Here is a 13,458-nt window from a genome sequence, read left to right as displayed (position 1 = left end):
CTCATACTCTCACGGCATATGAGGGAGATCCGGTTGAGGATTCATCTCTTTTAGGAGCACGATTGGCTCCTTACAGTATCTATCACTTACAAGACTTGATTTGGCAGTTTCAATCAATCGTGCATGTCAATTTATGCATCATCCTACAAAGTTTCTTTGGCAAGCCGTGAAACATATACTAAGGTATTTCAAATATATAGTGTTAGATGGGTTACTAATCACTAGTTCTTCCAACATTACTGATGATTACTAGACATCATATGACCTACTTGTATGTGGAACTTTTTGTGCTTGTATCATGATTTATGGTACAAGTTTTAGGATTTTGACACAATTAATTAAATGGGTCGTATTCGTATCAACGTGTATAGTTACATATTCATGATTCGACATGATACGACACGAACCTGATCTATGAACCCAAATATAAATGACCTACTTGTATTACGTTCATTCCTCCATTAGGTTGGGTGTGAAGAAATGAAAACCGATGACTTTATCTATACCGTTAAATGTTGTTTATAAAACCGACATTTTCTATTTCACTTGAAATGAAAAATTTAGTGTGACCCTTCTAATAAAAGATGATTAGTAGTGGGTTCTTTGAGTTGGCTTTTACTTTCTTGGTAAGAGGAGAGCAGTACTAATTACTGTACATTATGCAAACAATTATTTTCAATTATTTACACGATTAAAAGAAATAGTTATATATAATTTTGGTACTTTGAAAATGGTTATGAGGGCAGTTTGAGTAACTTGGGTAACAAGAATATGGAGGGTGACCAGTTCAACTAGCCGCATGGATAGGGTTTATTGGTCAATGAGGGAAAAGATCTTGTGAGAGAGAGATTGGTGGGTAAAATTAGGGTAGGAATCACACATGGTAATTAATATTTAGTAAATTATTGAGATTACACGTGAAAGTGAGAACTAAACATTCTATTTAGATTAAGATTATTTTCTGATTCTTTACTGTCAAGGGGTTTTGACTTTACCACTTAAAAAATAAAATTAAAAATTAAAAAAAAAGGATTTATTAGTTTATCATTTTCTTTTTAATTGATTTGTTAATGTGTTTTTTTTTCCTAGTTTTTTTTTTTTTTTGAAAATTATTTTGATGTAATATGATAATGAAAATTGACTTCTTATTTTTTGAGGTGTTTTGTGTTTTAGTTTGTTTTTGTTTTGATAAGAAACAATGAAACATATAAAACACAAATTTTAATAGATTGAGGTTTTTCTTTAAATTAAGTTGGAGGAATTTTCTTCAAGTATGTGATTTTCATGTATATAATTTTAATATGATTAATAGAACATGTAATTCTTATATGTATTATTAACAATGTATGTGAGAATTTCCTCTACCCTTTTTAAAGAAAACTTTTTCCATAAAATTTCATAACCATTTAGGTTAATTGTAACGGATTAGGCCAGATGCCTCAATGATCATAAATCTACATGTGCATATTGTATTTTCTTGGGATCAAATTTAATTTCTTGGCACTCTCACAATCAACCTACAATATCCTGTTCAAGTATGAAGGCTGAACACAAAGCTCTTGTTAACACGTCGGCAAAAATCTCATGGATACAGTATCTATCACGTGATCTTGGTGTGGTCCTTCAATCTCCTCCAAAATTATGGTGTGATAACATTGGTGCAATCTATCTCTCAGCTAATTCGGTATATCATGCAACAACGAAGCATGTGGAAATTGATTTTTACTTTGTACATGATAAAGTTGCAAATAAATCTCTTGAAGTTTGTTTATTCCTTGTTCCGATCAATTAGCGGATACAAAGTCTATTGTCTCCACAAGATTTCAGCTACTATATATATTCCAAGTTAAACGTACATTACCCCGCGTTGAAATTGTGGAAGGATGTTGAAACTACAATTGAAGATAAGAAACAATTCAAGTCAAACTCAAACTCAATAAATCAGAATGCTAATAAGATTGATATAAACTAGGGCTAAGCACAGGTCAGATCAGGCCGAGTATTGGGTGTTTCGGCTATCTGGCCCACACCCTATGGGTTTTGAAATTTAGGCCCGCAATCCAGCTAAAACATGCAATATCCGGTAGGTATCGGGTAAAGTGGGGCGGGTAGTGCGGGTAAGGCGGGGCGGGGTGGGTATTTTTTATAGAGGACTTACGTTCAGAAAAAACTTCAAGACAAATACTTGTTATACGAAATGCTGGCAATGAGGTGGGCACTGGATGTCCTTGGTGACGGAAAGCCTTTCAAATGTCTGTGAGATTCATTAAGGACTTGAAGTTGAGGGCGTCAGAGTAGTTGTTGCCGAAGATGGCTTGGAGAGAGCGAAGAGAGAGAGAGAGAGAGAGAGATACCTGTTTCGGCTGGAAGGGTTGTGTGCGTGCTGTGTGGCTGCGTGAAGACTAAAGAAAATGAAAGTGAAAGTGTACTATGTGCGACGAGAGTGTTAGGAGGAAATCAGGGTTTTTTTTTTCCTAGGTTATGTTATTTGCAATGCGGGCCGGGTACCCACTGCCCAAAATTGTTTCTACCCGAAACCCGACCCGCCCTGTACGGGTTGGACAAAATCCAATCCATTTCCGCAAAAAATCACCAAATTCGGGTGGATCAGGCCGGGTTTGCAAGTTGGACGGGTTTTTGCCCACCCCTAATATAAACTCTAGTGTAGTATGATAAGGTTTGATAATCTGAGAGTAGGAGGCAGACTCAAATACGTAAATGTAGAGTTTATCTTTACCTTGTAAATCAGATCGTGCAACGTCTATTTTATATGAATGAAAACCCAATACATGGGTAAGGAGGAAAATCACATTACATTCAAGAAGTCTCTGATCGTATACCCACTTAGGCGGTTATTCGGTCATGTGTGTAGTGATCCGCTTGTGCCCGTTATTGGATCCGGTAACCCGAATCCGATTCACGATTGTAGCTCATGCATACTACAAGAGAGGCTCATGGATAATAATGGTGGCATGTGGGTCGATGACCTAGAACTTGAGGCGGTGCATGGACGACTTTTGGCAACGCATGTGGTACATGGAATGGCGTGCCAAAACTTCTAGCAATGCATGAGGTTGCGTGAAATGTTTGATTGGGCTGTTTCCAGAAACATTGTGTAGATCGCCTTCCAAGCTTTCGATTCATGTGTTGTATAGTTCAAAAGGACACCTCCGACGTAGGCAGTGGTTGAATGGCATTAAATGACACTTCAGCAGGAACTCCGAAGGAGTCAACACCATGAAGAACATCGAAAAAATTAAAAGAGAATGTTTGACTTCATAAGAAAGTGGCTATGATATCATATTGAATTTTATATAAATAATGAAAAAAAAGTCCATATATCCCCATTCAAACTATGACCCGATTGACAATGCCCTTTCCTCCACCTCCTCCCCCCCATAAAATAATAATAATAATAATTAAAAAAAAAAAAACTACTTAAAATCGTCAATTTCCCTCTAAGGCAAGAAAAAAGACAAAATGACCCCCAAAAATGTTTTATAAGACAAAAATACTACATATAAATTCATCAAAAAAAAAAAAAACACTAAAAATTAGGAACAAGACAAAGAAGAAGGGTGTTCATTGAATCACCCCTAGTATTTCTCAGTATTTCTAAAAATGTTGTTATAAAGAAGAAAGTATTGGTCCAATAGTGGGTCGGCGAGGGATTTATAGACTACCCATGCTTCTGAAGATAATTGGGTTCTTCTATTTTGGTATAAAGGGAAATCCAACTGCAAATTTCTATGATAGTCGGAGGGCATGCCTAGTAAAAACTAAAACAATGATCTACACTTCGGGAAATTTTGTTCTTTTCTTTCTTTTCTTTTTTTTTTTTTTTCGAAAACAAATGGATGCATTTAGGAAAAGTTAACCGAGGGCTGAGATTGCAAACAATTAAAAGATTGATACACTAAATTGAGAGAAATTAAACTTTATGGGGGACATTGCAAAAGTGATGACAATTATGGGGGTTAAGTAAAGTTTCCCAATAATTAAATATAGAGAGGAAAAGCAGAAGCTAGAGAAAGAAAAGACACATGGAAGTTTCGGATGGTTTAGTATTAGATACATGTGTCCACCACTATAAATTGTCCCAAAAGCTACATTGTGTTCTCATTAACTTAATTTTGTTTACAATACAAAAGCCCATATTTATAGGAAAACCGTGGTAAGTGAAGAAATGCTAGTATGGTTACAATCAACCCAAAATGGTGAATATTCTTACAAGAAAACATCATCAACATATACCTTCTATCAACCACTCACACACACACACACAAAAAATAATTTTTTTTTTTTAAAAAAAAGACACTAATCAGAAACTAGACCAGAAATAAGCAAGGTATAAATCACGAAATAAACCAAGCTTAGGGTACAAGGTTACCTTCCTTGAATATGGGAACCAAAAATCCTCCAAAGCCCCCCCCTCCAAAAGAACTTATGCTAAAATGGCATAATTCATCTGCATGCAGACTATCACCATTTGAATGTTAATGCACCGTCTAAATGTCTTGCACCATTTTGAATAATTTATGAAACATTCAATCGGCTTGCTCAAGAATTACTCTTAGTGTCTGAAAATTCCATTTTTCTCCTCTTTTGGGATTTAAGGCTAATACAACAATACCACACACATTTAGACATTGATTAGGGTATCTTTAACCCTAATTTAGTGCAGGGTGTTACACAATTACTCATGCTACCTAAAATGGTTCAAACCTCACTGTGTCAACAGCTTTCCTGGAGAACCCACACTAGAGATGGTATGGGAGCGCCACATTCCTCCCATCACAAGAATAATAGGCATTTAATGCCACCTGACCATGACAGAGGAAGGGTTATCAAAGACACCCCTTGCCAGAGCCGATGACCTTGATTCATGGACGAACCACACGCAACTTAGTTAGAAGACAAAAACGTGGCATGGTCATATAAGGAATGAATGGCCTTTGATTGAAGAGGAAAATGATTCAAAAGCGGAGGGAAGCACCTCATTCACTCATTCGAAATGCATACAATAATTCCAAAACTCTTCCTCTCATGGAAGAATTGTCTTTTCCCAGTTCTCAACTAACTTAGGCATGAAAAGTATCTCCCACCGGCTCACCTTGACAAGCCTCCAAGCCAATCTTCTTAGTTATTTCAAGTCCTCCTTGGCGTGAAATTAGCCAACATCATCACTTATTATCTTTTATTCTCTCTCCCTTATTTCTCGTGGTTTTATCTACCATAATCTCCCTCTCTATGTTCTTTAGTCTCCTTGCCCAAAATTCTCACTTTGTCCAATGTTTGACCATTACCCCAGCAACCGATTATTGCCCACAACCCTCTCTAATCTCTATGTAGACTTGTTTTTATTTTTATTTATTTATTTATTTTTTTTTTTGGCTTTTTGCTCAACTTTTCTTGTTATTTTAATTGATATTTGTTTATTCATCCCTTGTCCCCAAGATAAAACCAACTATTTCTTTATCTCTATATTCCAACATGATTATATTTAATGTAAGCTCTATTATCATATTATTCCCTATGTACTTAACTCGTTAGGGTGTTTAATGGAAATTGCAACACATAGGTGTAAGACCATGTCAAACCCAATAAAATAACTTCATGTTTACATGACTATCATCTTAGCATGATGCATTTTCAAATAGGAGTGTATAAGCAAACCGTTATTAACCGCTTAATAACTGCTAACCGCATAACCCTTTTTGTAGGTGATTGGAAAAAAAAAAAAAAAAAAAAAAAAAAAGCTAACCACCTAGGATGGTGTGATTAATTATTTCATAGGTAGGTGGAGGCGGTTAATAATTGCTAATTGCATACCTTTATATATAATATAGCTTCTCTTAGTTGTATGTTTATGTGAGAAGAATAACTTCTATTAGGCTTTTATGTAAAACCCACTCTTTGACAACCTCTAATAGGAGTTTGACACATCATCTTGAAACACCAAATAGAATGAACATGAAAACGCCAGATCACACCAGTAAATTTTCATTTACTCATGATTTCTTCTTCCTAGGACGTTTCCTCCCACTACAAGTAGGTAACTAAGCCGTAGGAATCCAAATTAAAGCATCAAAAGTTTCTCTTCCACACTCCCAAGAAATTTCTCAGCAACCAAACCGATCATAGAAAGAGAGAGAGAGTTCATATTCTTGTAAAATGGGCTCTCTTCTGTGGAATAAATTTTATTAAAAACTCACGTGCATCTACAGTGGAATTCCCTATGTAACTCCCTACAATGGAATTCCGTCCACTAACTTAACAAATTCCGTAAGTGTAACACTTAATGAAATACTAAATAGGATACATGTCACAATTTTATTGGCTTTGACATATCACACTATCATAATTTATTAAGTCAATTGATGGAATTTCACTATAAAGAGTAAATAGTCTTTTTTGTATACCTTTGGGACTTCTGAGTTTATTTTGATATCATAAAGAGTTAATTGCAAAACAAGTAAACCATCCGGATCAATTTTGCATTTCTCATATTCATCATGTCTCTTTATTTTCTTTACCAAATCTCTTGCAAATGTGCTTACTTCTGTCCAACAATGGTCCGGTTAGATTATGTTGAGAATTAATCCCTTTTATTTTTTATTTTTTTATTTTTGGATGAATAGCATTAATCCATTTTTGGTCCAAGAAAGCAATCAATTAATTATGATATGTGGAACCGGGATTTTGATGAGCAAGATTTTTCGTGGAAATAATATTATTCCCTTTTCTCAATCAAGGACATGACCTTCTCACTCGAAAACTCACAATCCAATTTATTCGTTCCTTCCACCTGTATAATCCAAACAAATTCAAAACAAAAACATCTTAGCATAGATTATAGATTAATTAACAACTTAATTAATCCATAATAAATATTATGAGAAACTTCAACTAATCCTTGAACTTTCATCGCTTTCACAATCATCTCATAAAGTTTAAGAACTCTCAATTAATGTATCAAACTTTAAAAAGTTTGCAATGTAACCTTTACTAGTAGGCTTTGAGGTTAAATCAAACGGCAAATGCGATAAATGACTTTTATATTCCTGTAAAATTTATAAAATTATAAAATTACTTTTTTCTTAGGGTATTTTGGAAATTTCCGAGGTCTCCATTAGGATTTAACAAAAAATCTTAATGGATGGATAACATTGCAAACTTTTTAAAATTGGACGCACTAAACTAAGATCTTTTAAAAAAAAAAACTTTAAGAAAGCAATTCCAAAAGCGATAAAAGTTCATAAAAATAAGTAAAGTTTCCCCTAAAAGAACTGAAATAGCAAAACAAGTAAGCAAAAACATAGAAAAGGTACCTGAACATGTAAGTTGTAGAACACCCTTCCTTCAAAAGACTCAAAAGAAGAAGCATTTAAGAGTAGAAGCCCATTGTCCTCCAAGTATAGCAAGATCTCAGATACAGAACAGTTGTGGAACTTATAAGTGGTCATATGAAGGGTAACTTCTCTATCATTAAGCCAAGTTGCAGAAACAGCAGAACTAGACTTCCCTGCTGCATTTTTACTCTGCTTCTCTAGATAATTTACATCTCCTTGCCTTGAAAAGTTTGATAAAAGTTCTGCCTTCTTTTGCAGCAATCCCTCCACTTGCTCTTGTAGTTGTGGAATGTACTTCAACACACGGGAAACTGTTGCCGGAACACTTAGTTTTTTCTGTAGAACCATTAAGAGTGTGAAAACCATGAATATATAGTGTTTTCTATTGGGTAGTGTTGAAGTGTAGACATAAAATTATAGGAGTTAATCCAAACTCAACCCATTTAATAAAACGGATCAATTCCTTTAACCTTGAAACGACCCAATAATATAGGCGGGTGTAGGGGTGTAAACGAACCGAACTTGAGCAAGCTTCCCTTGACTCGCTCAAATTTTACTCGAGCTCAATCTCAAGCCGAGCTTAAGGACGAGCCAAAAAATCGAGCCCGAGCTTGAGCTCATAATAAGTTGAGCCGAGCCGAACTGAACTCGCTCGCGAGCTAGCTCTTATATTTAATTTATTTTTTATTATAAATTTAAACTTTTTTTTTTTTTTACATATCCGCACAAGAGGGGGGAGGGAGATTCGAACTAGTGACCTCCACTTCATTAAGTGTGGTCCCAGCCGATTGAGCTACCTCTTGGGGACATTATAAATTTAAACTTCAAGTACTCTTAAACGGCTCAAGAAGCCAGCTTACATATAAGCATTTGCTTAGCTTGGCTTGCCGAGTATGGAGCCTGAGTCAAGACAGCAAGACACTTAGTTTTGAAGAGAGTGGATATGCATCATTTTATAATAAAAGGATGCTATTAGGAAAAAAAAAAAAAAATCATCAATTTTTAATATTAAAATGAACAACTATGTGTGAACAACTACCAATTCGAGCTGCTTATGAGCCTAACTGAGTCGAGCTGAGCTTGCCTTGTTTAATATTCAAGCCAGCATTTGTGTTCACGAAACACCTCATTTAATAATCGAGTCGAGCACTAGCCTAACTTATACGAGCCAATCCTAAGCTCGTTCGCAAACGGCTTGCTCGTTTAACACTCCTGGGCGGGTGACACAACTATAATCCATTTAATTAAGAAAATTCTTAATTAACCTCAACACAATGGTTTGGAGACATCTATTTTCTTAGAAACTAACCTCAAATATCCTCTCTTTCCAGATGAGATAGACAGTAGCAGCCAAATCTTTACAACAATATCTCTAAGAGATTTCCTTTTACGCTTACCTAAATAACAAAAGCTAAATAGGGTTTGTGAATTTTCAGGAAAAAAGATTATCCAGACACTCATCCTCCCCTAGACAAACGGGAACAAGTTAGAGTATAGTTGAAGTATATACTATCACCCCTTATGAGTTATTCAAGATGCCATCAATGAAGGTCAAAGCTTCATTCGCCTTCGGTAACCCACCCGGATCAAGATTCTGTGCAACTTTTTAAAATTAAGAAATTCAGGTCCTTTTTTACATCGAACCACTTAAAAAATGTCAACATTCATGGATATATTTTAACCGATTTTTATATCAAGTTCTAAAAGCTTTAACTCATTTGGTTTTCTAAAGAATAAAGCATTTTTGTGAAAGTAAAGAACTAGTCATTTGGAAGGAATTCTTTTTAACTCCATTAATAACATGTCACATTTATAATAAGCAACATTTTTTTTTTCGGTCGGTTGATGCAAACTACAGTCTAAATTTTGAAATTTTAAAATCCTAGCTAGGAAATTGCAAGGATCCTTATTGTTGCGGGTTTTGTTTTTCGCAATAATTTTCTTTTATATATATATTTGCTCAGCAAAAGTTAGAGCATCTCATCAGCTTTCTCGTTATTTTTTTACATTTAAGGATCCAAACTACTTTTTGCTTCCCTATGTCAAAATGCACCCCAATAGCATCCCTTAATCATTCCATATATCATTAAAATATTTGATTTTTTTTATTATATTATATATATGAGAGGAGAGAATTGAGAGAATAATTTTTATTTTATTTTAATAATTATAAGGATTGCAATAGTGGAACCCAAAAAAATTGAGTTCCACTGTAGCAATCCTAATGTTTAGGGTTCCTTTAAGGAGTCTGATGTGAAATTTTTTTTAGACTTTTTAGACATATTTTTTAAACTTAGGAAACAGACTTTCTTATAAGAAATCTGCTGGGAATGCTGAAAAGAAAGGGGAGAGAAAGAGTAAATTACTGTTTGATCAGCAGCGGGAAGTACGGAGCGGAGGGAGGAGTACAAAGTATTCATCTTCGTGCGACGATCACGCTCGCTAGCATTGTGGTTAAGCTTCTTAACCACCATGGCCGGGTCGCCGTTAAAACTCGCCAATTTCGGAAACCGATGTTGATCATGATCCTGCGGTTGAGATAGCTTATACTCAGTGTCTTTGTAAACGTAGCTCTGCTGCTGCTCATGATTATGGCTTATGCTCTCCTCCAACGACGTCGTCGTCGTCCATAACAATGGTGGTGGGAATAGCGCTAACATGTTGACGTTGGTCTGTTTATTTTCGTAAGAAATAATTAGATGCTCATAAACATGAATATTCATTCACCATTTATAGTGGTGGCTGGTGGGGAGAAGATATTTATTATTTAGGATATTACTTCCCTAGGATTTTCTGATGGCTGCGATTTAAGGGCAGAAAATAAAAGAAAATTTAAGTATATTAAAAACAAATTAATGAGCAAGATTGCATTTCCCCACTTGAGGATTAAAAGTAATTAAATAAATAAAAGAAAATGGAAGTATATTAAAAAGAAATGAGGAAGATTGTATTTCCCCACTTGATATCTAAAAAGAAAAAAAAAAATAGAAATTAAGAAGATTAAAAAACCAATTGCGCGTGCGCATGAGAAAGAGCTGTCTAGAAGAAGCCAAATTTGGGAGACTGCCTATTGTTCGTCTCCTCCTTACGCAACAACCCTTTTTAAGTTGTTTTCTGCGGGTCTATCTTAGCTACCAAATTCTACCTATCTTACCTTTTCAAATTTTTCAAACTCCTTTTTTTTTTTTTTTTTTTTTTTGCTCTTTCCTTGCTAAAATGCAAACACCATTAAAAAATAACGAAGTGGAGAAGCCAATATATATATACATATATATATATATATTAAAACAAAAACAAAAACAAAAAAACTTTTATGACAAGAGGGAGGAAAATGGTAGGTAGGAGTGAAAAGGTGGTTAGTAAAATTCACTAACCACCTCCGCTAACCACTTTTTAAAGAAAAAATTTTAAAATAAAAATTAGAAAGTTTAATTTTGTTTTAAGGTTAATTACATTTTTAGTACCTAAATTTGCACTTTTTTTTTTTTCTTATATGGAGTTCAAATCTTATCACAAATTGTACTTGACTTACGGGAAAAAGATCAACTTAGTACCTTTGTTAGGTTTTGTTAGCTCAAACTAACGAAATGTCACGTATCATCATATAGAATGTGTCCTAAAAAAATAATAAAAATTTATTAAAAACTAAACCCTCTAAAAAAAAAAAAAAAAAATTTATGGGGTGGTTTCGGCCACCCCTTTCTGGCCATTGGGGGTGGCCGGGCTACCCCATAAAATTTCAAAAAAAATAAAATAAAATTGGGTTTAGTTTTTAAATTATTAATTTTTTTATTTTTTGACACGCATGACATTTTTATGTGATGACACATGTGACAGAACCTAACTAAGCTACTAAGTTGGTATTTTCCCATAAGTCATGTACCATTGTGATTGGATTTGAACCCCAGATTGGAAAAAATAAAATCTACAAACATAGATACTAAAAATGTAATTAACCATTTTTTTTAAATAAAAACGACCTCGTTTATGGTAATATGATACTTGGCATTTATTAAATTAAGTCGAAGAAAATTTTCTCCAAACTGATTTAGAGAAAATTTTTGTCCTACTCAAAGTAACTTTTTTTTTTTTTTTTTTTTTTTTTTTTTTTTTTTTTAATGCAGCTAATTATTCCAATTCGTGGGCTAGCCTTTGTTAAGGCCTGAATTTACGTGGAGGCTTTAAATTTTTCCCATTTTCACATGGAGGCTTTTAAATTAGACATCCTTTTCACTTTTCTCCTCGTTTAATGTTACCGGCCACATGCATGGCTGATGGCTCCAAGAGGTTTATGATCAATCTGTTGCCCGTGATTGGAGGGCAACGACTTGACCCGTTTTGGTCTTGGATGACAACCCATCAGACCAGAATCTGTTTCTTAATTTTCCATGCATTGCAGTTGGAATTGAGATTTCCGGCGGCCTCAAACGTCTCAAACGTCAGACATCTGCCTCTTTCTTTTTATTTCATCTCTTCTTTTCTTTTCTTTTTTTTTAATTTGTTTTTTAAATTGAAGAAAAGAGATATTAAAGAAAAATTCAAATTTGAGATATTATCACTAAATTTGAAGTATTAACATTAAATTTAGAATGATAAAATCCTTTTTTAAGTGATATCATCCCTAAAGGGTTAACCTTCCACCCCTAGGTTTTAGTTTTAAATCCAAAAATAAATTTTGAGACATTAAAAACTAAATATTAACTCATAAAAATTTAACAAAAAATAAAAAATAAAAACAAAATAAAATCTAGCAGGATTAGGAAAAGAGATTTTTCTACAATTTTTTTTTTTTTTTTTTAGTAAAGCCACGTCAGACTTTAGCAGACACTTATTTGATTCTTGGCAGCCTGATAGCAGAACTCCTCCAGTTGACCCAAAAAGAAAACAACGACGAAGAAGAAACTTGTCCAGCACCCTTTCTTATTCCAAAGGCTATGGCATTTTATGTGGTTACTGCCATCAAGAGTTTTGAAAAAAAAGATTGGTCCAATTAGAGGAAGTTAACTTTAACGATATTTGCCATGGTTTTATTCTACTTTTAATTAACCTTTCTAACACGGCACTTTGAAAGCTAGCAATTTGGGACCTAGCTCAGCAAGACTCAGAAAATACGTTTATATGTGGTAACTTGCTTGCAGGCCAGGTAACTGAATGCACGATTCAAAGTCCCTTCAATTTAGCACTAGATTAATGCACCATCAAAGTGATTTATATAATCATGATACCATTTTTAATTAAATGTACCATAGTTAGGGTTAATTAAAAGTCAAGGTCAAGTTTCAACACCCACAATCTAATGGAATTCCTGATGTATTAATTTGGCTTACGAATAATATATATTGATGGTAGAAAATTACATACTACATACGACATCATTTCTAAATTTCTCTATATATTTAAATACAAAAACAACATTGTTTCATCTATTATATATATAAAGGCGGTTAGCAGTTAGCAGTTTTTTCAAAACCTAAGACCTTTAACCGTAACCGCCTAGGTAGTTAATGGTTTTTCCTAACCGCCTTCAAAAGCGGTTAGACAATGGGGTAAAAGAGTAAATTCCTTTTTATTAATTGAATAGTAAGAATTTCTTTAATTCAATCTCTTAAAGCGTTGTGTTTTTTTTTTTTAAAAAAAAAAAAGAAAGCATATGAGAAATATGCACTATTAAAAAAACATGAGAAACTTTACAAAAACTTTCTAGAACTTCTACTCGTTTTGACACTATCCTTAAAGTTTAAAACTAAGGGTATCCATTAAGATTTTCAGTTAAATCTTGTCAAAATTTTCAAAATACCCCATTTTTAAAAATAAAAAATATTTGCAAAGATTTTTCAAAAATATTGCAAATATGTTTTTTTATATATATATAAAACAAAATAAACGCTTGAATCTTTACAATTTTTTTATTTTTTTTTAATAAAAAACAGAGATATTTTTGAAAATTTTGACAAGATTTAACGGAAAATCCTAACGTAATGGGAGTAATTGAAAGAAATTGAAAATTCGGTATCCCTAATAAAAGGTTTTTAAACTTTAGATGGTAATTTCAAAACGCGTGCAAGTTTAAGAAAGTTTTATGAAATTTCTCCTAAAAATTATGTAT

At 33.7% G+C, this 13,458-nt stretch overlaps 1 protein-coding gene across 1 annotated transcript; it reads right to left on the bottom strand.

Moving 5' to 3' along the window:
- Nucleotides 1-6,733: 6,733 nt before the first annotated feature.
- LOC132162254 (transcription factor ORG2-like) lies at nucleotides 6,734-10,012 on the bottom strand. Its single transcript, XM_059572515.1, has 3 exons — nucleotides 9,719-10,012; nucleotides 7,332-7,688; nucleotides 6,734-6,808 (listed from the first exon to the last, which is right to left on the bottom strand). The coding sequence occupies exons 1-3, from the start codon at nucleotides 10,010-10,012 to the stop codon at nucleotides 6,734-6,736; spliced, it is 726 nt and encodes a 241-aa protein (XP_059428498.1).
- Between the last annotated feature and the right edge of the window lie 3,446 nt (nucleotides 10,013-13,458).

This window comes from Corylus avellana, chromosome ca9, assembly GCF_901000735.1.
Source record: "Corylus avellana chromosome ca9, CavTom2PMs-1.0".
In the NCBI taxonomy this organism is placed as follows: Eukaryota; Viridiplantae; Streptophyta; class Magnoliopsida; order Fagales; family Betulaceae; genus Corylus; species Corylus avellana.
The sequence above is the reverse complement of the archived record's forward strand: the minus strand, read 5'-3'. Positions and strand labels throughout refer to the sequence as shown.